General features: G+C 35.8%; 1 protein-coding gene across 10 annotated transcripts in view; it reads right to left on the bottom strand.

Moving 5' to 3' along the window:
• Positions 1-2047: 2047 nt before the first annotated feature.
• KTN1 (kinectin 1) overlaps positions 2048-27467 on the bottom strand; it is a 122251-nt gene continuing 96831 nt past the window's right edge. For 4 of the 10 annotated variants that reach the window (XM_066344592.1, XM_066344593.1, XM_066344590.1 and 1 more), the window contains 12 exons: positions 26600-26686; positions 22028-22114; positions 18724-18804; positions 17896-17985; positions 17674-17766; positions 16796-16867; positions 16499-16582; positions 16249-16332; positions 13084-13167; positions 11473-11565; positions 10338-10458; positions 2048-2518 (listed from right to left, as the gene is read on the bottom strand). In XM_066344592.1, the coding sequence (XP_066200689.1) occupies positions 2514-2518; positions 10338-10458; positions 11473-11565; positions 13084-13167; positions 16249-16332; positions 16499-16582; positions 16796-16867; positions 17674-17766; positions 17896-17985; positions 18724-18804; positions 22028-22114; positions 26600-26686 (981 nt within the window). In that variant the 3' untranslated portion in view covers positions 2048-2513. The remainder of the gene's footprint in view (positions 2519-10337; positions 10459-11472; positions 11566-13083; positions 13168-16248; positions 16333-16498; positions 16583-16795; positions 16868-17673; positions 17767-17895; positions 17986-18723; positions 18805-22027; positions 22115-26599; positions 26687-27467) is intronic. The other 6 variants (XM_066344599.1, XM_066344597.1, XM_066344600.1 and 3 more) reach the window with 3 other exon arrangements.

Consider the following 27467-nt stretch of genomic DNA (forward strand, 5'->3'; position numbering starts at 1 on the left):
GAGACATAGGAATCTTTATAGATAAGCAAAGGAGAAAGAAAAGATGCTGACACAGTATCTGGCCTTTACGTCAGTTTCCTCGTAGTTTGCTAAAGCAGCCAGGTGAGACCTAGGGCACCCCAACCCCGGCAGGCATCCCTGGCCATCAGCAGCCTCTTCGCTTTATATACCCAAGAAATACTATTTGGTATATGTGCTGTGAGGTGAAAAGCTGGGAGGCAACACATTAGATAATCCTCAAGCTATAAAAATGAATTTCATCCATTCATTCATTTAAATATTTGAGCACAATTAAGAGTCAGGCACTTTCTCAGGGCTGGGGATAAAAAACAAAAGATGATTCCTGCCCTATGGAGCTTCCCCTCTGGTAGGGGCCTGGGAGTGATCACGTGTATCTATTTTGGAAGACTATGAATGTTACAGACAGAAACAGGTAGGGGGACAGAGAGGCAGAGGGATACTGGATGATCAAGAACAACCTGATGAGAAAGATGACATTTAAACAGATCTCAAGATGGTGAGGGAGCAAGTCAAGACTGATACCCAAGAAAAAAGTTTTTTGCAGAGAACAGAAAGTGGGAAGGCCCCATGCAGAGGCAGGGACAGGAAGAGGAGGAGACCAGGTACAGGCACTTCAATGCTTCAATACTCAGCGACATAAGGTTATTTGTTAGTAGTTTTTTTACACCTGAAGGGCTCATTTTTTCATTCAATTATTAACCCTTTGAGTAGTGAGTTGTTTTTTTTTTTTCATGCTTGCTGAATCCCAGGAGTGAGTTTTTTTATTCAAAAAATAAAATTAGTTCCAGTTACAGTTTTGTTTTGTTTTTACAGAGACAGAGAGAGAGAGTCAGAGATAGGGACAGACAGGAACGGAGAAATGAGAAGCATCAATTATTAGTTTTTTGTTGCGCATTGCGACACCTTAGCTGTTCATTGATTGCTTTCTCATATGTGCCTTGACCATGGGCCTTCAGACCGAGTAACCCCTTGCTCAAGCCAGCGACCTTGGGTCTAAGCTGGTGAGCTTTTTGCTCAAACCAGATGAGCCTGCAGTCAAGCTGGTGACCTCGGGGTCTTGAACCTGGGTCCTACACATCCCAGTCCGACGCTCTATCCACTGCGCCACTGCCTGGTCAGGCCCAGTTACAGTTTTATTAACTTAAAATCATGTTTGTTTGATAACCAATTTATGAAAACAAGGAGAACATACATTTGCCTTTTATTAATGTTGCCTTACACTTTTTTTTAAAATCAACTGATCATACTCTGGATGGTCAGGAGGCACAAGGATGTACATGAACGTTCATAATACTCAAAGGGTTAAAAAAAAAACAAAAAACAGGCCCTGGCTGGTTGGCTCAATGGTAGAGCATCCGCCCGGCATGTGAATGTCCCAGGTACAATTCCCAGTCAGGGCACACAGGAGAAGCCCCCATGTGCCCTCCCCCTCTCCTTTCTCTTTTTCTCTCTCTTCCCTTCCCGCAGCCAAGGCTCCACTGGAGCGAGTTGGCCTTGGACACTGATGATGGCTCCATGGCCTCCACCTCAAGTGCTTAAAAAAAAATGGCTTTAGTTGCAATGGAGCAAGGACCCCAAAAGGGCAGAGCATTGCTCCCTAGTGGGTTTGCCAGGTGGATCCTGGTCGGGGCCATGCGGGAGTCTGTCTCTGCCTCCCCTTCTCTCACTAAACTTAGAGGGAAAAAAAAACCCTTTCTTCAACAACAAAAAAGGTAACACATGTAAACTGTAATGCAGTGCCCGGCGAGAAGGAGACTAAAAAGTTCCTAATTTAATAGTACTTAAAATAACAGTCATAGTAAAAATAAAGGGGAGCTCATCAAGCTGATTTCGGAGTCAGTCTGAAGCCTCCACAGCGCCCTGTCCTTGCTGCCTCTGGAGGCGCAGAACCACAGAGCAGACCTGCAGCTCCAGCAGAGAAGCTGCACCAGCAACGATACTTACCTTATCTCGTCTGAAGGTTGAAACTGCTATGTTCTAAGTTGTGCTGGTATGTAGTGCTCAACGAAATCAGAACAAGTCTGAATAATAAGCATCCCTTTATTTGCTGACGCCATTACAAAAACTGATTACATTAGCAACAAATGTGCTCTGAGTTGACGTCAGAAGCAGTTACTCCCAAAAATGTTAAGTAAAACAGTGTACATCAGTATTAAAATGTTAAATTTTACATTGTCTTAACCATTTTTGATCTTCTGAACAATTTTATTGCGCAAAATAAGATAAAAGATTACATGTTTATTTTATCTTCAGGAATGTAAAGGTCTAATTATTCAAACAGTTTTTATTATAAAACTAAACTCTGAGGGTGTCTCCAGAGTTGGCTTTTTTTCTCTCTTTAAGTCAGTAGTCTAACAAGGATTAGAAAAGACAAAACTCTGTTCAGTGTTTCTGACAAAGTAGAAAGGGTGAAAACATAAATAAGGCTTTAATTTGGCAAAATATAATACAATGCCGCCTGTTATCCTTGAAGGGACAGTTTCCCAACTACTTCACTCTGTAAAAGATCAGAAAGAAAGAAATTAATTTTAAAGCAAAGAAACAAAAGATAATCAGAAACGTTTGTCAAGAACCAAAAGTAGATATTCCATTTGATCTAGCTCAGTCCTTGCAACTAGGATCAAAGCAATTAATAGTAATGATAATCGAAAACAAGAGAAAAATCTGAGAATTCAGAAGAAACTTTTATATGGATTTTAAAATATGTGAGCCAATAATGAAAGCCTTTTTAAAAACACTTAAGAGAACAACACTGATACACTGGGGAACAAAATTTTTGTTGCATCCACAAAAACACTTGGTTCTTACCTAATTCGAGTGTCAGATCTCAAATCTGACATTAGTTTTTCTCTTAAACTAAGGTTTTTTTGCAATTTAAGATTTTAGGTTTTCACCTTATTGTAAAATTTTCAACATTTAGTTTAACATAATGAAGTAGAATGTCTTCTTGGGCATCATCTTTGTGGAAAATATAGTAATTTATATAATGCAGTAAATACACTAATATACTGAAAGATTTGATTGCATCAGAATGTCTACAATTTCAAAATAGAACATATTAAAATACTTATTTTAATCATAAAATTTCAGCAAAACTTATTTAAATTCTACTCAGGCAAAAATTTGCATTTGTAGCTCTTGCGTTTGTGTACTTGTCGAGGACAATCTCATTTAATGCTCCAACAGTAGTCTGCTCATCGCTATCAGCTCCAAGATTTTCAGGAAACTTATTAAGGTGACTGTTCAGGGAGTGAATCTTAACGCTCATGTTACATACAATGTCGCGGGAAGCCAACAGCATCCTTTGAACCAGAAGTTCATAGTTTTCTGCTTTTTTGTTGCCAAGGAAGTTCTTTGTAACTGCCACAAAAGACTGCCATGCTGCTTTCTCCTCCTTATTCATCTTCCTGGCAAATTTTTCATCACGTATGAGGGTTCGAATTTGAGGTCCATCAAATACACCTGCTTCGTGTGTGTGTGTGTGTGTGTGTGTGTGTGTGTGTGTGTGTGTGTGTGTGTGTGTGTGTGTGTTTTTCTGAAGCTGGAAACGGGGAGAGACAGACAGACTCCCACATGCGCCCAACCGGGATCCACCCGGCACGCCCACCAGGGGTGATGCTCTGCCCACCAGGGGGCGATGCTCTGCCCCTCCAGGGCGTCGCTCTGTTGTGACCAGAGCCACTCTAGTGCCTGGGGCAGAGGCCAAGGAGCCATCCCCAGCGCCCGGGCCATCTTTACTCCAATGGAGCCTCGGCTGCGGGAGGGGAAGAGAGAGACAGAGAGGAAGGAGAGGGGGAGGGGTGGAGAAGCAGATGGGCGCTTCTCCTGTGTGCCCTGGCCGGGAATCGAACCCGGGACCTCTGCACGCCAGGCCGATGCTCTACCACTGAGCCAACCGGCCAGGGCCGAATACACCTGCTTTTACCTTCTCGAAAGACAAGGCAGAAAAAGCAGAAATAATATGTTGAAAGCATTCACTTTCTCTATTCAAAGCCAGAACAAACTGCTTCATTAAGCCAAGTTTGATGTGAAGTGGGGAAAAAAATGATCCTATCTCGATTAACTACAGGTTCATTCACAATATTTTGCATCCCTACTTCCAGAGCTTCACGTTTTGGCCACTCTTTCTGTGTCCAGTGTTTCTCCCAAGCTTGGCTGTCCCACAAACACAGAAAGCAAGGATACTTTGTGAAACCTCTCTGTTGTCCTAGGAGGAAATTTACCATTTTAAGGTCCACACAAATGATTCAGTTTTGCTCCTCATACTTCAGTAAGTTGAGGACAATTTTTATGTCATTATAATCTTCTCGCAGATGAGTTGAATAACCAATTGGGACCACTGCATAAACATTACTGTTGTGTAGGAGAACACATTTCAGACTCCGTTTAGAGCTGTCAAGAAACAGCCGCCATTCTGTTGGACTGTAAGTGGTAACACCTAGCTGGCTGAGAAGACTACTGATACCATGACAGTAAACAAAGTGTTTGTCTTTGGAAAAAAGTCCACAAAAATTTGTTCACGCTTCCTGAAACGGGATACTTTAGCTGACTGGTGAAGTACATTCTTTTCTTGAAGCCTGGAGGCTAATAACTCAGCTGCTTTCTTTGAGAGGCCCAAATCTCTTACTAATTCATTCAATTCGAGTTGGCTAAACTGCTGAGGGGTTAATGACTGCTTGGCATCAGAAGAAGACCCTTCAGATTCTACAACCATTTCCTCATACATCTTATCAAAATACACTTGATCACCATGTTCACTTTCTTCGTCCTTAGAAGAAATAAAACCATTGAAAACTGGAACCGGGAGTGTCTCAGAGTGTGGGATAGGTTGTATTGCTGAAGGAATATTAGGATATGCAATCATATGCCGTTTTTTCTTGCCGATGCCCTTTGTATGGATCAGACAGAAATAACAGTCACTGCTGTGGTCCTTAGGTTCACGCCAAACCATGGGAATACCTAAAGGCATTCCTTTGCATTTTCCTTTTGTCCAGTCACGAAGCATTTCCTCACAATTATGACACTTAATATGAGCAGCCCAATTCTTGTCTTGATCACCAAGAGGAACTTGAAAATAGACAATATATGCACGTGTCACAAATGATGAAATACTGCGCCTTTGACGTTGAAGTGTGTAACAGTTACATATATAACAGAAGGTGTCAGGACTATTTTTACATTTACGCCTACTCAAAGAAGCCATGATTCAATCTTAAAACAAAATAACAGGGTGTTTTTATCAGGTAATAATTTTTTACATTTAAAAACAACTATAATTATGTAAAAGTGATGTTTGTAAAACATTAATTGCCTTGTGGTTATGTTCAATCCAAGAGTCATTGCCCTTTAACTCCAATTTAAAAACCAATGCATGCCATTAACCATAACAAAAAGAAATTAAAATTGCATAAAAACTAAAGCATGCACCAAAAAACAGATTTCAGATTTGGAATCAATGATGCAGAAATATATAGAAACAGTTCTAAAACCTCATGCAACAGAAAATGAAAAAATATTTGCTCCCCAGTGAATCCATTTTTATCAGTACTACTCAAGAGAACTGCAGAGCTATTAAGGTGTCTGCTATTCAGGCGCCTGGGCAGCACTGAAAAGAGAGACTGAAGTTTACAGCCCTCTAACACAAGACCAGTTTCAGACTGAGATTTTTCTGAGTTCACATGAAGCTTTCCAAGTGAGATAAAATGGCTAAAAAAATTAAAATTTCATGAGGCTTAATCAAATGCAGCATGTGAATTTTTACTGGATTCTGATTTGGGAAAAATAAAAGAGATTTTGGGTATAACTGAGGAAACTTAAATATAGGTTTAATACTGTATGATATTATAGAATTACTATTTCATTTTTTAATGTGATAATGATACTATGGATTTATAAAAGAATGTCTTTGCTCTTAGAATGCATACCGAAGCACTCAGGGAGAAAATGGCATCGTGATGCCATGAATTACTTTCAAATGGTCTGACATCAGCAAAACATACACATGCAGAGATGACGCAGGTTAAAGTGTGTAAATGTACTATTCTTTCAACACTTCATGTGTGAAATTTTTCAGAATAAAAAGTTGAGGAGAGCCTAGCCTGTGGGGGCACAGTAGATAAAGTCTTGACCTGGAACACTGAGGTCGCTGGTGTGAAACCCTGGGCTTGACTGGTCAAAGCACATATAACAAATAATCAATCAGTAACTAAAGTAAAGCAGCTATAAGTTGAAACCTCTCATTTCCGCCCTCCCCTCTCTGATGTAAAATCAGTAAATAAAAATCTTTAAAAAAAAAACATTTGAGGGGAAAAGAATTAGAAAGTTAAAAAAGCAAAGTTATCACTGACCATTCTGTTCTCTAAAACATGATTAACAGCTGATCAGAAAGGCAACACAGTCCCCTAGTATATTAAACTCTAAAGTGCTATGTAAACACATTACAAAAAATGAAAACCTGATCCATATGATATCAAGTGTAAAGTGTAGAAATAAAAGCTAGTTTTTATCTGGGATGTTAACACTGTACTTCAACAGCACTACGAAAGAACATTTCCTTTCAGAAACAAGAAACAACAGCATCATAAAACAATCCATTTGTCAATGGCAGTAGAGGGAGTACACACATACAAAAAACACATACAGAGAACTTCAAGTTTTTCTGGGTAACATTGAGAGCCTCTCTGGTCACTACAGATAACCAAATACCAGGTTTGGAAAAAAGTCAGAACTGACTGAAGACACTCTAAGAAGCTGGCAACAAGGGACTGTAGTAGTGGTCCCCTGTCGAAAGCTACAAACAATTATATATTATCTTAATTTTTTTTAAAAAGCATGGGGATGACAGCCTTCTTTTTTGGGGGGAGGTGGGAGAAGAATAGAAGATGTATAGGAAGACTTCCAAAAGATAAAAAAGGTTAAGCTTTTACAAATTAAGGATATAAGACAAATATACTTACCCATATAGAAATGCTAAGTACTGTGTCTTAGGATTTAAAAAATGAAATTATTGCATATTACCTCCCTCATTTTTGTTTTTTAAAAATAGCTTTTCCCTTACTGATAATGTACATTATCTTAAACAATTCATAGGCACTTATAGTATATACTAAAAAAAAGTCTCGATATCAGATATTAAACTATTACCTATGTTTTAATCTGATTAAAAAATTTATACTTACAATTTAAGCATCCAGTTAATAGATTTAAACAAGTTCACAAGAGGGAGAATATACTGAGCAAAAATGATGGCTGAAGTTGAACACCTGAGAGTAACGCAAACGGACCCGCAAGGAGGAGTTCGAGTTTCCAACGCTGGGTAGAAGGTACGGAAGGAGGTTCTCAGGTGCCTGGCGGATCACTGCCTTCATACAACCCATCCTCTTATCCTTCAGGTTACACTGCTGACGTTCAGCCAGCCCTCCCTTTCACTTGCCAAATCTGGACTTATGCTCATCAGATGACAAAAAAATTCCGAGTTAACATTATGGGAGCTGCCTGCCAAACAGTTTAATTTTAGCTGTGCTGCAAGAGTATATATTTATTTTAACAAGTTACTATAGTTTTATAAATCGGGACAAAAAAATATGAAAAATAAAATTATTACCAATGCTCAGTATAAGTGTCAAATTTAATATATTAAAACAAATGTGGAAACAGGCAAGTCAAAAGTGGTTGATTAAGACTTAATATGGCCCTGGCCGGTTTGCTCAGTGGTAGAGTGCCAGCCCAGCATGTGATTGTCCTGGGTTCCATCCCTCCCCCTCTCCTTCCTCCCTTCTTCCCTTCCTTCCTTCTTTCCTCCCTCCCTTCTTCCCTCCCTCCCTTCTTCCCTCCCTCCCTTTCTTCTTCTTCTCTCTCTCTCTCTCTCTCTCTTTCTCTCCTTCCCTCCCTCCTCCTGCAGCCATGGCTTGATTGGAGCAAGTTGGCCCTAGGCACTGAGGATGGCTCCATGGCCTCCACCTCAGGTGCTAAGAGGAGCTTGGTTGCTGAGTAACAGAGTAATTAATGCCTTAGATGGGCAGATCATCACCCCCTAGTGGGCTTGCCAGGTGGATCCTGGTCGGGGTGCATGTGGGAGTCTATCTCTCTGCCTCCCTTCCTCCCACTGAATAAAAACAAATTAATTAATTAATTAATTTTTAAAAAGACTTAATATGAGCAGCCCATGTGTTTGGATAAAATAAACATTAAAGAACACCTTTGTAATGCTGAAGAGATACTACTGATGAGACCTAAAGACAAGGGTAATAGGTGATCTCACTTTTTAAGCTCTTGGAAATGAAGCCCTTCCTTATAACACAAAGGCCTATGGACTTAACTTCAGCATATTTAGCCTTGATTTCATAACTATTTTCAGTATCTTACATGCAAAAGAAGGACCTGAATTAGATCTAGCAATGAGGAAACCACTGATGACCTCAGGAAAAAAAAAAAAAAAAAAAAGGTTTCCTTGGAATGGCTGGAAGAAAAGCCATTCTAGAGTAGATGAATGAGTCAATATCAAGAAGTAGATAAGAACACTTTATTTTAAGAATCTTTGTTAAATAGTATAGTAAAAAAATTAAAATAGGGCACTAATCTAAAGGAAGAGCATGGTTAAAATAAGATATCTGAGCATGTTTTCAAGACTGAACAGAAGAACGAGCATGTGGAGAGAAGAAAGTAGGGCTAACGACAGGGGAGGGAGAGTTTCCCTATAAGGCAGGAAGCAAGGGTATTTCCTAATCTGGGGAAGGTGGGAATGTGGCAGAAGGGTAACTCTAGGCAAATGAAAGGTCAGCTTACTAAGGCTAAAAGACTACAGTATCATTATTTTTGTTGACAAGTTAAAAAAATGAGCTGGGTTTATTTAGCCTTCTTAAAGGTAACTGACCTGAAATAGCATTTTAGATTTTTTACTTATTTATTAATTTTTAGAGAGAGGGGAAAAAGAGAAAGAGAGAGAACAGGGAAGGAGCAGAAAGCATCAATGCCCATAGGGGCCTTGACCAGGCAAGCCCAGGGTATTCAACTGGTGACCTCAGTATTCCAGGCGACATTGTCTCCACTGCGCTACTACAGGTCAGGCTTTAAACCTTTTTTTTTTTTTAGATTTTTTTTAAAATTTATGGAATAGCATTTTAAAGGAGAGCATATACTAAGGCAGGTCAGAGAATAATCTTTCTATAAAAGTGACACAGCCCCTGTAATAAAGATTATAGTCCTTTCCAACTTTTCTAGGAGACCTAACCTTCCCTGAAGCCTACATACAGACTGAAGACTCTTAAGTATGGATTCTAAAAGAGACAATTCAGTGATGAGTTGCTCCTTTGTGTTTCACAAGCCACTCCACTGATATCCAGAATACCATGATTATTTTAGAACAAATATTGTTTAAAGAAGAATATCTGAAGTATTCAGTGCATATCGGAATATCCTAATTACTCAAGACAGTGTGACTTAAGTCATTCTTAAAACAGGTAAAACCCAGGAATCAATCAACCACATAAACGATCACCAGTTGAAATACAAGTCATTTTTAAAATTTACTTTTAACTATAGTTAATACACACTATTGTATTAGTTTCAGATATATACCAGTTATTCAATATTCATCTACCTTACAAAGTGATCACCACAATAAGCCGAGCTACCAACTGTCATCAAACAGTTATTACACTATTGACCTTATTCTCTATGCTGTATATCCCTGCAAGTCATTTTTAAGTGCCAACAAATTTGAGCTTTCACAGGTAATAAGGGCAATAAAATTTAATAACATGGTTTGGTTAGTGATAGGTTTATTTATATTCAATTAAGACCATCACTTTAAGAAGTTAAAAAATGAATTTGATTAGCTATAAGCAAACAAACAAACCCCAGTTTTTCCATTTAAAAAAATTGTGATGACCTCATTTTCAGTTCAGAATCTTAGTAATAACATCACAGTCACTTTATTTTTCAAGTCATTAAAAAAAGTTGTAGATACTTTACCAGAACTTAGATCAGGACAAACTAAAGGACCTGCAGACATTATTGCAATGAACAAAACCTTGATAAACAAGCTACAAGAGCATGTTTTATGCAAAGCTCAAAGGAGGCAAAAATAAAACGTTTCTTTTCTCCCTCCAAGCTACAAGACCAAACTATGTACAAAATAGAAACAAAACTCCAACACACTGAAAGCTGTCACCTGAAGATTCTGCAAGCGATAAAGAGGCGATTTTTCCACTAGGACACTGACAGCTCCTGTATTTATTAGGACAAACATACCCAACACATACACACACTATGTCAACTACCTGCAGACAGAACAGCACTACTTCAGTTATTCTCACCTAATACCGGGTAGTGTTCTTTATCCTTTGTGAGCTGCTGGTTTACTGCCTGAAGCAACTGTTGTAACTGTGTTACAGTCTGATTTAGACTTACAGACATTGTCTCCTTCTCAGAAGACTCCTAAGAAAAAGATGAAAGTAGTGAAAAACTCCAAATCCAAGAAAAGGGCATTTACAACCAAGACCAGAAGTTTTTCGTTTTAAATACAACATGAAAAATATGGAAAATGACATGAAAATTAACAATAAAAATCACGTAGAGAAAGGGTGTCTGCTACTTAGTAATGGAAATTAATTTGCACCAAAGAAATCTGTCATAAATGTCACCATGCCACAAAGGGGAAAATCTAGAATTGATGAATATCAGATATAAGTTCATTTCTCCTCTCAGGAAAAAAATTGTGGAGCATCAAAGAAGAGAACATTAACAACAACAGTAAAATATAATAGTAAATATATACTGAGCTCTTACTAAGTGCTAAGCACTGTGTATTAACTATTTTAAGTGTTTCCTATGGTAATGCACTTATTCCTTCCAACAATCCTACAATATAGGTATTGTTATCATTGCCTTTTACAAATGGGACAACTAAGAGCACAAAGAAGCTGAGAAATTTGCCCATAGTCACACAACTACTAAGTAGCAGGGCCAGGTTCTAACACTGGCAGTCTAACAGAGTCCATACTCTTAAGCCAGTAGTCGGCAAACTCATTAGTCAACAGAGCCAAATATCAACAGTACAATGGTTGAAATTTCTTTAGAGAGCCAAATTTTTTAAACTTAAACTATATAGGTAGGCACATTCCTTATCGAGGTAGCGCCCGCACGTGGTATTTTGTGTAAGAGCCACACTCAAGGAGCCAAAGAGCCTCATGTGGCTCACGAGCCACAGTTTGCTGACCAGGGTTAAGCAGTATATCACAATACCTCCCCCAACACAAACCTTAAAATGAAAACAAAAATTAGCACTAACACTGCATTTCAGAGATAGGATATCAGTTAAGAAAGCAACATAACTAGGAAGCACATTATGAAAGAGTTTTTAAGTCACAAATGGATCTTGTATATGTTTTATTCTTCACAGAATTCATAAAGTAATTAGCCCAAAGATTTGAAGTTAAAGAAAGCGCATACCGTTTCTGGGGAAACATCACTATTCTCAATAACTGTGGTGTCTCCAGCAGCTTTTACTATTTTTGACTGGATAAGATCTAGTGACTGTTGAGCCTGTAAGGAAAGCAATATGGTAGCCTCCAAATACGACAGCTGATAATGAACTATACACAAGTAAAATAGCAATTTTCTTATATCTTTTGTACAAGATTAAAGCTCTTCTAAAAACACAATGTAAAGCCAACCTATTCAGTTTTTTCTCCAAAATGAAAACAGCCTCCTCCCCACCAGATTATAAAAACACATGGCTCACTGTTTTAAAAAGTTCAAACAATACTCACTTGATATTTATGTTAACATTAGTATAGATCAGGGGCAGCCAAGTCTGGCCACAGCCTGTTTCTGTAGAGCTCACAAGCTAAGAATGGTTTTTACATTTTTAAAGGGTTATGTTAAACAAAAAAAGAACAATGTGTGAGAAAAATCACATGTGGCACACAAGTTCTAAAATAAGTTGTTTCTGCTGACATCTGGTTGAGATCCCTCTTAAGTGCATATAAGGGCAAACAGTAAACTAGCAAAAAAATTTATATAAATGGTCTTTAACATACATGCTGCTTTAAACTTGTATTTTACAAAATATTTTGTTAATTTCTTCTGTGTCAATAAATATTTATGTGCATTTGCAATCAAGTGTTACACAATATTTTTATATAGATATAGGGACACCCCAATGTCACCCATTGTTGCCATTTGAGCCATCATAAATAACATGGCATATCCATTGTCTTTGAATAGCTGTTTAATATCCTTAAAGTACCTTCTGAGAAACTAAACTGCTAGGCTAAAACTGCATGTTTTATATTTTTGATTCAGAGGTCAAAAATTAAAATCACATACCAAAGTAAATTAGACTATTCAACTTTGACCTAAGTTTTGAGCTCTAAATCAAACTTCCTAAGTTCACATTTTATCTACTAGTAACAATAATACCAAAATAATTTGGAGCAATGGATTCCCAGACTTTTGCATAACATCACCCAGAACCAATAAAAATATTTCTTTCCACTTTTGAAAAAAGTGATGTATTTTTTTTTGCTAATGACTATATGTCTCATGAACATAATTATAACTCTAAAGCAGCTTTGATAATAAGCACATGTGAATTACACTTTGAAAAATATCCCAAAATTACATACAACTTGTCACCCTAATACAATAAAAATGTAATCTAAAAATTATCTATGTATATCATTAAGAAAAATATATTTCTACAAAGAAATAGATGAAAAGAACTGAAGCATCACAGGTATATTTTAGATTCATGAAGATAAACTACTACTTAAGCTAATCCCTCCCAAAAAACATGGCTGTAACCAAATTTTTCAAAAATAACTTCAATTAAAGTTTATAAAGCAATTAATTACACAAATATGATGAAATAATGAAGCAAATCGAGAATGGAAAAACAAACCAAAAAGTTTAATTCTAAAAACTGTATAACAAAGTTTAAATTTATAAACATATTAGTAATGCAAAAAAAAAAAACAAGGCAGAATTAGCAATATATTTAAGACTCAAGGCACAACACTGCATGAAGCTACAACATCTTCTGGACAAGCAGTGTCTTACCTTATGCAAGTCACCAGCTACCTTCTGTCTTTCACTTTTTTCAGTTCTCAATTTTGTGTGTGTTTCATTTAACTGTGTTTTTAACTGTAAAAATAAAGGAACACCATAATTAACTACATTTTCATCCTTCTTCTGACTGTGCTGAGATCTCTAGGACTGAAAAATGAATGAGAAAGAACAGGATCTCTTAACAGTTATTATGCACAGATTAGCTAATATACTAACCAGACGTACAGAAAAGCTAAGCAGTGGAGGTTCCCATATGTAAAGCTAAACATAAGAAAAGATATAGAAACAAACTAGAGTTTAGAGTAGAAAACTGCAAATGTAAAAACAAAACCATCAAATTCTAGTAAAGTGCCTTTAAAAAGTATAACTCCACTATTCATGAAGTAGCTCATTCATATTTAAATCATTTCAGATTAAAAGGCAAATAGTCAGAAATTTTACTAATTAGTTCTTAAAGACTTTCTTGACCTATACAGTTAAGCTAGGGGTCGAGAACCTTTTTGGCTGAGAGAGCCATGAACGCCACATATTTTAAAATGTAATTCTGTGAGAGCCATACAACGACCTGTGTACCTTACACATTATCCAATAAAAATTTGGTGTTGTCCCGGAGGACAGCTGTGATTGGCTCCAGCCACCCACAACCATGAACATGAGCAGTAGGAAATGACTGGATTGTAATACATGAGAATGTTTTCTATTTTTAGTGTTATTATTATTTTTATTAAAGATTTGTCTGCAAGCCAGATGCAGCCATCAAAAGAGCCAAATCTGGTTCGCGAGCCATAGGTTCCTAACCCCTGAGTTAAGCCATATTTTAAAAGACATTGAACAGAAGATTACAAATCCAGTAAAATGAAAACTTCAAAACTTTAAATGTTGATTATCCTTTAAGACACCACTTAAGACCACACTGGCCGACTAACACCAACAAGAAATGTCTTAAGATATATTTCTCAATAACAAACTTATCAAAACAGTATTAAAGCTCCATAAAACTCTAGTGCCAATATATAATGCCTCTAGTCTTGTTCCAATTAAATATAAACCAGAGAATAGACTAAGCTGACAGAAAAGTAACTTTCTTAAACTCACCAAGTTGATTTAGGTGCCTACCCATAGGTATGACATTCCAAACAGGTCTGGTGACCCAAAAGGGCAAAATACAAGATGGTGACATTTCAAACTGGAAGGAGAATCAGTGGGGGAATTACATGCTGAAATTTTATCTTTAGAACTCTATTTAAATACCCAACTTCTTCAGTTGTTGCTCCTTTACTTAAACTCTGATTTAATATACCAGAGAAGTTATTCTTTTGGCCCAAAACCCACAAGGTACGTAGAGACAAACAAAATTATTTTAATTTAACTTAAAATGTGGCAATAGTTTTCCTAAGCAAACAAATAAATAGGAAAACTAAAATAAAGATTACAAATTCAATGCAGGGGAAAAAACATTCAAAATAGCCTCTTAACTGAAGTCAAGGAGCATAAAATACAAAGAGAGCATCAGACTGAGTGAAGATTCAACTATAATCCTGTGGGTTTGATGCCACTGTTGGAGTCAACCACCAAGGACCAAAATTAAAAGTATTATCTCCAAAAACTTCAGGAGAAATTATTTTCTGAAAACATATTCTACAGTAAGCTGTGGTATAGCACAGTTTTGATCTGCGCGATATATAATGAAAACATAACATAATCTAGTCTTACACTGCAGTGGAAAAGATTCAATTAAGGTAAAATGAAGGTAAATAAAACAAAAATTCTGTTTCAAAAATAGAGATGGGTGTGTGCACGGGAGGGGGGCTCTATATGTACATTTTATAGAGCCCTATTTTGAAAACTGATTCCCATAAATCACTATCATAACACAGAAGACCACATGACCAGGCAGTCGTGCAGTGGATAGTGTTGGGACTAGGATGCAGAGGACCCAGGTTCAAAACTCTGAGGTCTCTGGCTTGAATAGAGGCTCATCTGGCATGAGCGGGGGGGGCTCACAAGCTTGAGTGCGAGGTCGCTGGGCTTGAGAGTGGGATCATAGACATGACCCCATGGTTGCTGGCTTGAGCCCAAGGTCGCTGGCTTGAGCAAGGGGTCACTCGCTCTGCTGTAGCCCCCTGGTCAAGGCACATATAAGAGCAGTCAATGAACAACTAAGGACCCGCAATGAAGACTTGATGCCTCTCATCTCTCTCCCTTCCTATCTGACTGTCCCTTATCTGTCCCTCTCTCTGTCAAAAAAACAAACAAACAAACAAAACAACACACACACACAGAAGACCAATGACAAATAAATGAGTTTAGAGTACATACAACAATACTAATAAGAAAATTCTAAACTAGGTAGGACTAACTTGGAGGAAGGAGAAAACTTATTGTAATCTTCCTAGTTATTCAGGTACTTTTTTAAAACCTAATAACAGCTATAACAATTTTCAAGTCATGGAAAGACATTGTTTTTGAAACATACTACAAGATAGCCACATTCATGTAACAACTAAGCCTGTCAGAATCAGTATAAATTTCCAGAAATTTAAGAATGGGAATACAGAGTGCTCTGTGTCTACAAGACACTTAGCTAACTTTAGGTAAATCTTTAAGTCTGTAGTTTTATGATTACTATGCCCTAAAGGATATTTTGAGGATAAAGAATTGTGCAATCTTTTTGTTATCTATACTCTATAGAGAGATCAGTTAAAATAAACTGGATTGGATTACTGGTCTTGAATAATGAAGATGCATCTTCAACCTTAAATAATCTTCCAACTTAAAAAATAAGAGGTCTCATAAACTACGGTAACTCTGAGAAGAGGATCTTCACAACTTGGTCAATCGTTAGCAGCTTGTTCCATTTCTTTATTCATAATACTGTTCAAGAAATTAGGTTTTATAAAACGCAGAAAATTTTTATGAGAAAGAGTTGCAAGCCAAACATGCCATTGTTAGGAGCTAAGAAAAAAAGGATTATCTTAGGCATCAGCAAAAGAAAGATCATCGTAGGAGTCATCAGAATATAAAGATTATCTTAAACTTATAAAAATGCCAAGCTAAGGATGTTAGCAAGAAGAAAAAGTTTGGATTGTTTCTCCACATGTCAACACAAGTGTTTTCAGAGCCTATTTGATACCCAGTGGAGAACAAGCTTCTTACCAAATTTAGCTCTTCATTCTGTCTTACTGCTTCAGAATATGAATCATCAAGTTTTTTCTGCAATTCAGTCAACAGATCTTTCAGCTGCAATGAAGTTTAGAGTTTAAGATTGATCTCCTCATGGTAGCCCAAGTTATGTATGCTACTTGGAAGCTCTGTCACAGACAACTTATACTGAAATATTTTATCACTCTGTTACAAACTTAATTTAAATTGAGAAGCAAGGTAGAAAAAATTCTACTGTAAGTACCTCTCTGACTTCTGTGACATAGGTAGATCGTTCAATTTCTGCCTTCTCTAGTTCCATTTCCAAATTCTCTCGTTCTCTTCTCAGCTAGCAACAAAGAAGAAAAAGTTAACAGATACATTTAAGATTTCCTTTCATGATGCTTCCCCACAATAAATATAAAACTCTCAAAAACTACAAAGATATTCTTAAATGCATAACAACTGCATCATTAAAGAAATTTTCAAACATCATTCGTAAGAGAACCCTTAATGCTATAAAAATAAGTCCATAGGCTTCAAGTCAAACAAAATAACATACATTTTCAATATCTTTATTTTCTCTTCTTAATTGTTCTAGCTCTTGTTCCAAAGATGTGAATGACAACTGCATCTGAAATGTGAAACAATTATATAACCAAGTAAACCGCCAAGGATACCGAGGCTTCTACCTTCTAGAATTTTAATCCATTAGACACTTCAGAGGTCTTGAAACGCATCTCATTTAAAGCCATACAAATTTTAAAAGACCTTAAAAAGGAAAGGAGTGTCATTTAATTGATTTAAATTGTAGTCAAAATCTACCCTATTTTCACGTCATTATATTAGGCCCTGCTATAAGTGCTTAAATATTAAACAATTAACTGATAACTGGCTGTATTTAATCCCCAAATGCATTAACACAGACTATCATCAGGATCCCTAATTTTGCACAGGCTGGCCCAGAAAAACAAATGAGCAACAGATGGCACTCTTGTGTCAAGTAAATGAGAGAAAAATTAAGATTGTGTAAGGTCCTTCTAAGAAGGTCTAAGAAGAAAAGCAGGACTTTAACTTTTTCTTAAATACTGTATCATGGGTCACAATACAATGTTTTAATACTCATTCTGAACACCGAATTCTTTACCTCTTTACCTCATGTTATCACATAGTAGTTCTGTAACTTTCAAAGCACTTTGCTTTCTTTACCATCATCCTTTAGTCATACTCTCAACCAGTAAGTCTCAATCCTGGGTGGGAATCATAATCATTTGAGGGGCTCTTTAAAATGGATCATTGGCCACACAGAGCTACAGATTCAGTAATAGTCTTGATCTTGGGTGAGACCCAAGAACACATTTTTAACAACTTCCCAATTGATGCTGATGTTTTGGTCCAGGGCCTACACTTTGAAAAACACTGCTCTTCCTTTTTAAATACCTGTTTAATAGTCTCTTGTGATTCATCGACCTTAACTTTCCACTTATTTTCTTCTTGCTCCACACTTCTCTGCAGCTTCTGTAAAATACCTTCCTATGGACAAAAGTAGAGTTGTTTTGAAAAATTCATGTTTTAATACTAATATAAACCATTTAAGCCACTAAGGAATAAGTAAATGATTTTAAAACGAAACCAAAATGTAGATTAAAAATCATTTCCTACTGTTTCTGCAAGGACGGATTTATATTTTTCACACTCTAGCTGTAAAAATGTGTGCATTTCATCAGCTTCTTTCAACTTGTGCTCGAGAACCTGCAAAGAAGAAGAAAAATTCTCCTGTTTTACAAAAAAGTTTTGTACTTCAAATTTGTGTCAGTACTTACTAGTTATATTATGAGAAATAGTTTATAACTATTTTATAATGAAACACTGCATTTCAACCTTCCTAAGGAGCAATAAAGTTCAATGACCTTTTTTGGTCATGTGGTTTTTGCTAATAAACCTCTCCAAGTCTGCTTACTACAAAATACATTACACAATTTTATAATAAAAAGGCACATCACTACTCTTTAGCAGGATGGCAAAATCAAAGCAGATCCATATGTAAAGTCAAGTAATAATATGTATACTACACACATAGTAAAGGAGATTGTAATCATGCCACTTGACATACAAAGAAAAGTTAATCTCCCAAATTTCAGTAGTCAAGGATAAGAAACATCTAGGTTCTGAACACTTCTAATGATGTATTTGGGAATATTTTAGCATATCAGACCATTTCTACCTACCTACCTCAACTGAGCTTTACTTTTTAAACTCAGGCAAAAATGAAAGAAATGAGTTATACAGAGTTAAAGACAGCAAACAAACTTTGTATACAAATCAAATGCAAGGAAGACTTATAGCATCTTCACCAAAATTTACACAAAATGAAATCACCTTATACTCTGTCAAAAAATCATTACTCTACTCAGAATACATCTTTTATCTTTCCCAAGCTCATAAAGACAAATTTTGGTTAAAATATAGGTATTTCATATCTTAACTAACCTTAGTCTCCTCCGAACCAGAAGTTCCACTTATACATTCTTTTGCTTTCTTTTCAAATCCACACAACCATTCACTATAACTCTGTGAAGAAGAAAAGTAAAAAAATCAATTTCCAAAAATACTTAAAGTTGGTGAAAAAATTTTAAATAACCAAATTATATGGTTATAAAAGCTACATAGACAAACATCAACCTCCCTGGAAATTTCAAAGACTATAATGCATACAGAGTACATAACCAAGACTAGAAAATAAATACTAAAAACATATCTAGATACCTACCATTGAAATTAAATCTTATCTACCCAAATCAAGGATATCTGCAACTTAATTATGGACTTATAAGTAGAAGACCTGGGCTCAAATCCAGCCTTCCCACTTACTACTAGCACTAGGAATAACAGATTCCATCTTTAAAACATAGAAAATCCTGAATGAATCACTTTTTAAAACATTTTTCTCAAATAAACGATTTCTCAAAAACTAAGTATTCTGAATTCATAAACTAGAAGTTTAATTGAAGATACTCTATTTAAAGGACTATAAATTCTCTGAAAGGGCTTCAGGAATTCTGAATTTTTCAAAATAAATATATATTATGAAGGGCTTTTAAAATCATAATGAGAAATGACTAGAATACACAAACATTTACTTGTTTAAACCAACAAAAACTATTTGTGCTGACAGGTTAGTTGATGTAATCATAAGGCATGAATTATACTTTTAGTCCATCTAAATTTCAGAACAAATTTTTGATGCTTCTTATCTAAATTTTAAACTTTGATAGAGCATTTATATGTTAGTATTTAAATCAAATTTCCTCTTAGCCCTTTCTTAAGTCTTCGGTTTAGTCTAACTCTAACCTAAGAAAAAAAGAATACAAATTAAACTTCTATTAACTGCTATAATTTAAAGCTTTCTTTATGTGGCTGAATAAGGATTCTTTCCACTCTATCAAATGAGAATTAGCCCTTTGAATAGTACGAACGTTCATGTACATCCTCATGCCTCCTGACCATCCAGAGTATGATTGATTGCACATGTATAAGGCAACATTTAAAAAAGGCAAATGTATGTTCTTCTTGTTTCCATAAATTGGTTATCAAACAAACATGATTTTAATTAATAAAACTGTAAGTAGAACTCATTTCATTTTTTGAAAAATAAAATCACTCCCGGGGATCAGCGAGCATAAAAAAAACTCACTACTCAAAGGGTTAAAAATGAAAACAAAAAATTGATGCTGAGATCATCCCTTGATATAATACAATAGTACAATAGTCTCCATATCACAAATTAGTTTAAAAAGCCTCTTCTTAAAAAAAAATTACTCATATTATAAATTTGAACCAAGATGAAATGGATACTATTAAAATCCTACTTAGCTTCAAACACTGGGATTCATATTAATAAAAGTTAGCTGAAAAACTGATTTAGTTGTCTCAAGTTTGTAAACATCCTTCTAGGCCACAGAGTTCAGCTCTCTCCTGTGCTGATGGGAGTGTACAACACTGCTTTATGAAGTCCTCCTCCCCCACCCCCTCTACTCCTATAATATTGAGCCGGAATCTAATCATGCCTCCACTGACTACCAATTATGTAACACACAAAGGACAGAGGAACCTACTTGCACTACAGGGTTCAATCAGCAAAGCTCAGACTAGGAAACTGCATACAAAATCACCAGGCTTTTATTTATTTATTTTTTTTAAATAAGGGGTGGGGGACTACTAACAAAAAGAAGGGAACCCATGGAATAAAAAAAAGAACTAAGAGATATCTTAAACTAATTACATCTTGACCCTTACTTGGGTCCTGATTAAAATAAACTAGAATAAGTAGTTATTATTTCATTAAAATCAACACTTGCACCTGACCTGTGGTGGTGCAGTAGATCAAGTGTCAACCTCGAACACTGAGGTCGCCAGTTCGAAACCCTGGGCTTGCCTGGCCAAGGCACATATGGGATTAATGTTTCCTGCTCCTCCCTCCTTCTCTCTCTCTCAAATGAATCAAGTCTTTTAAAAAAATCTACAATTGCTATGACAACTGAAGAAATGTATTGACTAGTATGAACTTTAGGATTTTTTAAAATGTAGTAGTTTTTATTTAAGGAATCCTATCTTCTAGACATAAATATACTGAAATATTTACAGATGAAATGCTCTGATGTTAGACTTCCTTCAAAATAATCTAGGAAGTGCAGGGTAGGAGGTAAAACAAGATCTTATGTATCATGAATTCATGCCACATATATATATTGTTAAAATAGAATATTGGGCACATCAGGTTCATTATGCTATTCTCTCTACTTCTGAGTATGTATACAATTCTCCATTAAACTGAAAAGAGAGCTACACCAGCATTTTAGGAAACTACATGTACTAACTGGTTTTCTCTGCCCTCAAATATTCACTGTATTCTCTGAATTAGAGCAACTTTTCTCTTCCACTTAAAACACACATAACCTCAAATGAAGAAAGTTGTTCTAGTATATTCTTTTCAAGACTTTTGCTTGAAGATCTTAACAGATAACCAAAATCTTGAGTTTTGAAACAAAGAGCTTGATTTGTAGTATTAAATACATGTAATTAAAAAATAAAGTGTTCCTAAAACTAAGAAGCAATCATCAAAAATTAAGTTCTGCCTGACCTGTGGTGGCGCAGTGGATAAAGCGTCAACCTAGAAACGCTGAGGTTGCCGGTTCAAAACCCTGGGCTTGCCTGGTCAAGGCACATATGGGAGTTGATGCTTCCTGCTCCTCCTCCCTTCTCTCTCTCTCTCTCTCTCTCTCTCTCTCCCCCCCCTCTCTATAATGAATAAAATCTTAAAAAAAACCATTAAGAAATCACTATTTCCCAAATGTGATGTTTATGACCTTCTAAATAATATGTCTCATATTTAAATACAACAAAATTATCCGCTGAATAAACAGAAATGAGTTTTGAATCAAGTTACGGATCTTTACTACTCAAAGCACCCTAGTTAAAAATAGAAAAGAATAAGGAATTGGTGCACTACTGAAACCAAGTGCAGAGTGCCAATGTTGCTTATTCACAACTTCTTTAAATAGCGATAAAGATGCTATGTTTTAAAAAAATATTATATTAAGCCCTGGCTGGGTACCTCAGTTGATTAGACCATCATTCAGATACACCAAGATTGCGGGTTTGATTCCCAGTTAGGGCACATACAAGAATCAATGAATGAATCCATAAATAAGTGGAATTACAAATCGAGGTTTCTCTCTTTCTCTCTCTCTCTAATCAATATGTTAAGTTAAAAATGATAATAAATTAATCTTACCAAATTAGAAGGAACAGATACTTTTGGAAATAATTTTTTGAGAACTTCTTTAGTTTCCAACTCAACAGCTTCCACATGTTGTCTTTCCTAAAGCAGAAAATCAAATCAAACATACAAGATTATAGAATTTAAAAAAAAAACTCTAAGGAAGGAAAAAGTCAAAGTATTTTAAAAATTCATTTTAATACTAACAAATGTCAAAAATTTCCAATGTTAAAATGCCAAAATGCTTCCATAAAAAAATCTGCAAAACCTCTAAAGCAGGGTCCCCAAACTTTTTACACAGGGGGCCAGTTCACTGTCCCTCAGACCATTGGAGGGCCGGACTATAAAAAAAACTATGAACAAATCCCTATGCACACTGCACATATCTTATTTTAAAGTAAAAAAACAAAATGGGAACAAATACAATATTTAAAATAAAGAACAAGTAAATTTAAATCAACAAACTGACCAGTATTTCAATGGGAACTATGGGCCTGCTTTTGGCTAATGAGATGGTCAATGTGCTCCTCTCACTGACCACCAATGAAAGAGGTGCCCCTTCCAGAAGTGTGGCAGGGGCCGGATAAATGGCCTCAGGGGGCCGCATGCGGCCTGCGGGCTGTAGTTTGGGGACCCCTGCTCTAAAGCATGCTAAATAATAATGTCTTTTATTAATCAAACAAAGGTGCTATCTGACAACATGGACAATATGGCCATTACAAATCAAGTAATTTGCCCTTCTAGGAACACTTCAAAAAACCAACAAATAAACCAAAAAAAACAAAATACACTTCCTGTAGCTAAAATTTTCATACTGTATGTATGAAAAACAAAAAACACTTTCTGTAGCTGAAACAAACTACATCTGGGAAATATAATTGAGGCTTACTGGCTGGCAAATCTCTACCAAAAATTGCATCACTGATGGCCTATAATGCTGGTAATTAAAATGGCAACTTTCATATTCCCAGCTTCAAGACCAGGTGAAACTACTAATACTAAAGAAAGCAAAAAAAAAAAAAAAAAAAATCAAAATCAAAATTTGATGGGTGGTACATATGGGAAAAAAAGAAAGGAAAAAGTGATGTCATATTACTTCACCAATGCCAAGCATCAAGAAAACTAATTCTTACAGTTGTGTTTGGATTCTGTCAGCTGTAAATTTAAAGTATTACAAATGAATGTCTAACTTTGGTGAATTTAAATCCAAATCTAATGGATATCAATTAACTCAAAACCATGGTTTGTCAAAATTAGGATAATGGCTTGATCACACACAAAATAAAAATATAATATTCAAGCTATCTTTTACAAGATAAAAATGAGCTATAAAAACACACATCTAAACCAAGCCAAGAAAATAATCTCAAAACACTTGTGAAGTTCAACAGATGACAAGGCAAGCAAGCTAGCAAGATCTCAACCCTGTTTCTCATATACCATTTAAATGTGATTTTTGATATCTACTACAGATTTAAGATTCATACACTTCAATTTAAGAAAATCTAATATTAAAATCTAAAGTCACACAATATAAAGCTAGAGATTAATCATATTCTCTACACACAAAAAGCTGTTATTTTCTTCAGGATTAGTAGTAGGATTTTAAAAATAGATGTTTTAATGGAGTATTTTAAATAATTCAATACAGTCTACTATTGTTCAGGAATATCCCCACCTAACTGCATAAAATAAGGTATACTCATTCAAGGAAAATGTTTAGCTGCCAATTCAGAGACAATTAAAAGGTCATTTTTACCATTTGACCACAGAAATGGTAAAGGAATCTCTAAAAAAATTAACTTCAGAAAAGATACAATGTGGAACAGAAGATTTTTGAAAACTTCCCAAGAAAAAAGGAATCTAAAGAAGGTAAGTATCTAGTCTGTACTAACAGTTTTAGCTAAAAAGTTTTCTTTTGACAAGGTTGCAGATACAATTTCCATTCCTCTTTAACACCTGGAAAAGATTAAATAATTGAATACTGCATCATCATATTTCTTTACTATCTTTATCTAAGTGTTACATATATATATATGAAGTATTTTTCATGTGAACCTAACATTTCTTGAAGTGCCTCAAGACTATTTACTCCTTACAGCAGTGATCCCCAACTTTTGGGCCATGGACCAGGTTTAATGTTAGAAAATATTTTCACGGACTGGCCTTTAGGGTGGGACGGATAAATGCACAAAATAAAATTATGCGACCAGCATAAAAACTGTGGTATTTTTAAATATAATTGTCGAACTTACGAGACAAGCATCAAGAGTGAGTCTTAGACGGATGTAACAGAGGGAATCTGGTCATTTTTTAAAAATAAAACATTATTCAGACTTAAATATAAATAAAACAGAAATAATGTAAGTTATTTATTCTTTCTCTGTGGACCGGTACCAAATGGCCCACGGACTGGTACCGGTCCACAGCCTGGGGGTTGGGGACCACTGCCTTACAGCACAACTTGTGGTCCTAGATCAATCAATACCACTTTATATCTATGCTATCTGAAGACTAGATTCCATTAAAATACAGAAAAATTGTTAAATTCTATTCTCTGTAGATTATTAGCTATGCAAGAAGTCATCATGCATTTGGTGGTGAGTTTTGAGAGCTTGTTTGGAGGTTCTAACAGGGGAGCGCAGCTACTTCTATACCCTTGACCGAAGAACGGTCCTCTCCATTTGTAAGGTCATCCTCTTGGAGCGCACAGCTTCAGGAGGGTAGCACAGTGAGGGAGGAAGGGGACATCTGCCTAGCCACCCAAATCAGCTAAATCAACCATGGCGATCAATGGGATGACAGATGTCACAGCCAGATTGTCCTCATATCTGGGTTTTGAAATGTAGATAAATTCTTATACTCATCACCAAGGCTCATGATGAAGCATGGAAAAACTCTAGCTTGCTTTTGGAAGAATAATATGCCAGAATGCCTAAAACAGGTAGCATATAACTTCTTGAGGATTAAGAGATAAGTACTTCCTAGATACCCAGTCTCATTACCAAAATAAAAGCTAAAAGGAAGCTCTTAATAGTGAAAAACAAAGTTATAAAAACCAGAAACTATGCCAGAACCCCCATTGCTGACAGAACTAACTATAACCACTCAAAATGAAACAATGTTTTACCTGGCCTTGATTTCTCTGGTCTCAATATCTGCCAGCTGTCTCAAGTTTAGGTTTTAGTAAAAATTAGGGCCAGGTGAGTAAGTATATAAGTAAATTTCCATTACACTAAAGCAGGGGTAGTCAACCTTTTTATACCTACCGCCCTTTTTTGTATCTCTGTTAGTAGTAAAATTTCCTAACCGCCCACCGGTTCCACAGTAATGGTGATTTATAAAGTAGGGAAGTAAGTTTACTTTATAAAATTTATAAAGCAGAGTTATAGCAAGTTAAAGCATATAATAATAACTACTTACCAAGTACTTTATGTCAGATTTTTGCTAAGTTTGGCAGAATAAATCTTTATAAAACAACTTACTGTAGTTAAATCTATCTTTTTATTTATACTTTGGTTGCTCCACTACCGCCCACTATGAAAGCTGGAACACCCACTAGTGGGCGGTAGGGACCAGGTTGACTACCACTGCACTAAAGGAAATATAACCACAAACATATACTTGATTTTAAAACTTATATAAACTCTACTAAAAATAAGTCTTCCAAACGTCACTGAGACTTATATTTAAAGTTTAACTAATTACCTTAGCACACACAATACTTATAGAATGCTGAACTTGATCACATAATTGATGAGCTTTATTAACCTATCTGTAAAATTCAATATTCCTGTTCCACATTTATTCTTGGTAGGAATTCGCAAAATGCTTGACTGAGCGGCATATTCATTTCTCTCAAACTTTAAAAACAACTTTATTTATAATTCATTAGAAATCTTCAAAACCCATGGAACAACTTGAACTCAAGGATAATATCCTTTATCACATTGCAAATAAGATATGTTTCAGTAGTACAGTACATAACATTCCATACTAAACCTAACACATGCATCAGAACTGTCCAGCCACTTCAAAACCTACTTTTATTTTAATTCCACCTCTTCCAAGGAACAACCCCCAAAAGCACAGTAAGAGGTGATCCCTACGCTGCACTTAAAACTTGCATTATTTTCCACCTATCTGAGTTATCTTGATGTGCTCCAAAAAACCTAGGAGAGTTCACTGTGCATTGTAGATATATCCTATGTATTCAAATGTGTTTGTTAATTTGGTTAGATTATTCTGGCTGAGTTTTCATGAAGCCTTCTTAACCAACCCATAAGGCACACAACACTGTCTCTGTCTCACAAAAGCTTACATGGGAGGCATAGGTCTCCTGAGACTCTTTAGCTTAAAGCAGTAACAACCAAAGCTCAATCAGCTGATCACAACAAACTAGCATGCCCAAAATTAAAGATTCAAGGAATAGATGAAAAAAGCAGAGATGGCAGAGGTGATAAATGTGGATGGATAAGGAGATTTTATATTTAAATTGCAGTATAATTAAATGCTTTAGTCTGATTTTAAGACAAGCTGCAGATTCTCTCTGTTCAGTGGATTGTTTCTAGGAGTTAGCATTACAACCTTGGCAGTCTTGTTCACTTTGTCCTGCAGCATTTTTTCAGTTGATGCCAATGCTTCCATTGCTTCCCAGTTTTTCTCCCGAAGGTCCTAATCATTTTTAGAAAGAATGATTTCAGTTTATCCATTATTGAAAGGTTTTTGCTTTTTACTTCATCAGTATTTTGCACTGCATTTAAATGCTGGTTACTGCAAAATTATTTCAATGGAAAAATATGTACATTAGCAAAAAAATAAAAAGCAATGCTTAGAAATTTGAATGAGAAAGTAAAGATGCCCACTTCGCATGTTTTAGTATACATGCCAAATATGCCAGCTTTAAAGTAATTACTGTGCACATGACAAAGAAGAAAGCACTCAAAAGTAAATACACACACCAAGATTACAAATAAAGGATTAAGGACAGAGCAAATACACAAGAATTGCAAAAAGCTTTATATGTGATTTTTAAACAAGACCCAGTATCACTTGTGGGCCTTTCCACAGCAGCAAATCATTTTTTTCTCTAAATATGTTTTACTGAAATTAACACATTTCAAGTCTGCCTAAGAATGACATAGTAACTCACTGTGCTTCTGTATCTTTCTTGGCATGGTCATATGTATATGCCATAAAGCAACCTGACATGAACTGTATGAGCTACTTGATCTAGGCAAACCAGGAGGGCTATAAAACACATTCTCTTGGAAGAGAAACAGAGGTCATTGGAAACGGAAGACTAAAAGATCTATTTTAACAGCATTTCATTAGCAAATACAAAAAGGACAATCTGCTATATTTCAGTCTTTCTTCAGATTTAGAAATCCAAACAGATTAAAAACGAAAAATAAAAAGCCAATAATCACTATTTATTGAATCCTTACTTACGTAC

Source organism: Saccopteryx leptura, chromosome 6 (assembly GCF_036850995.1).
Source record: "Saccopteryx leptura isolate mSacLep1 chromosome 6, mSacLep1_pri_phased_curated, whole genome shotgun sequence".
Lineage (NCBI taxonomy): Eukaryota > Metazoa > Chordata > Mammalia > Chiroptera > Emballonuridae > Saccopteryx > Saccopteryx leptura.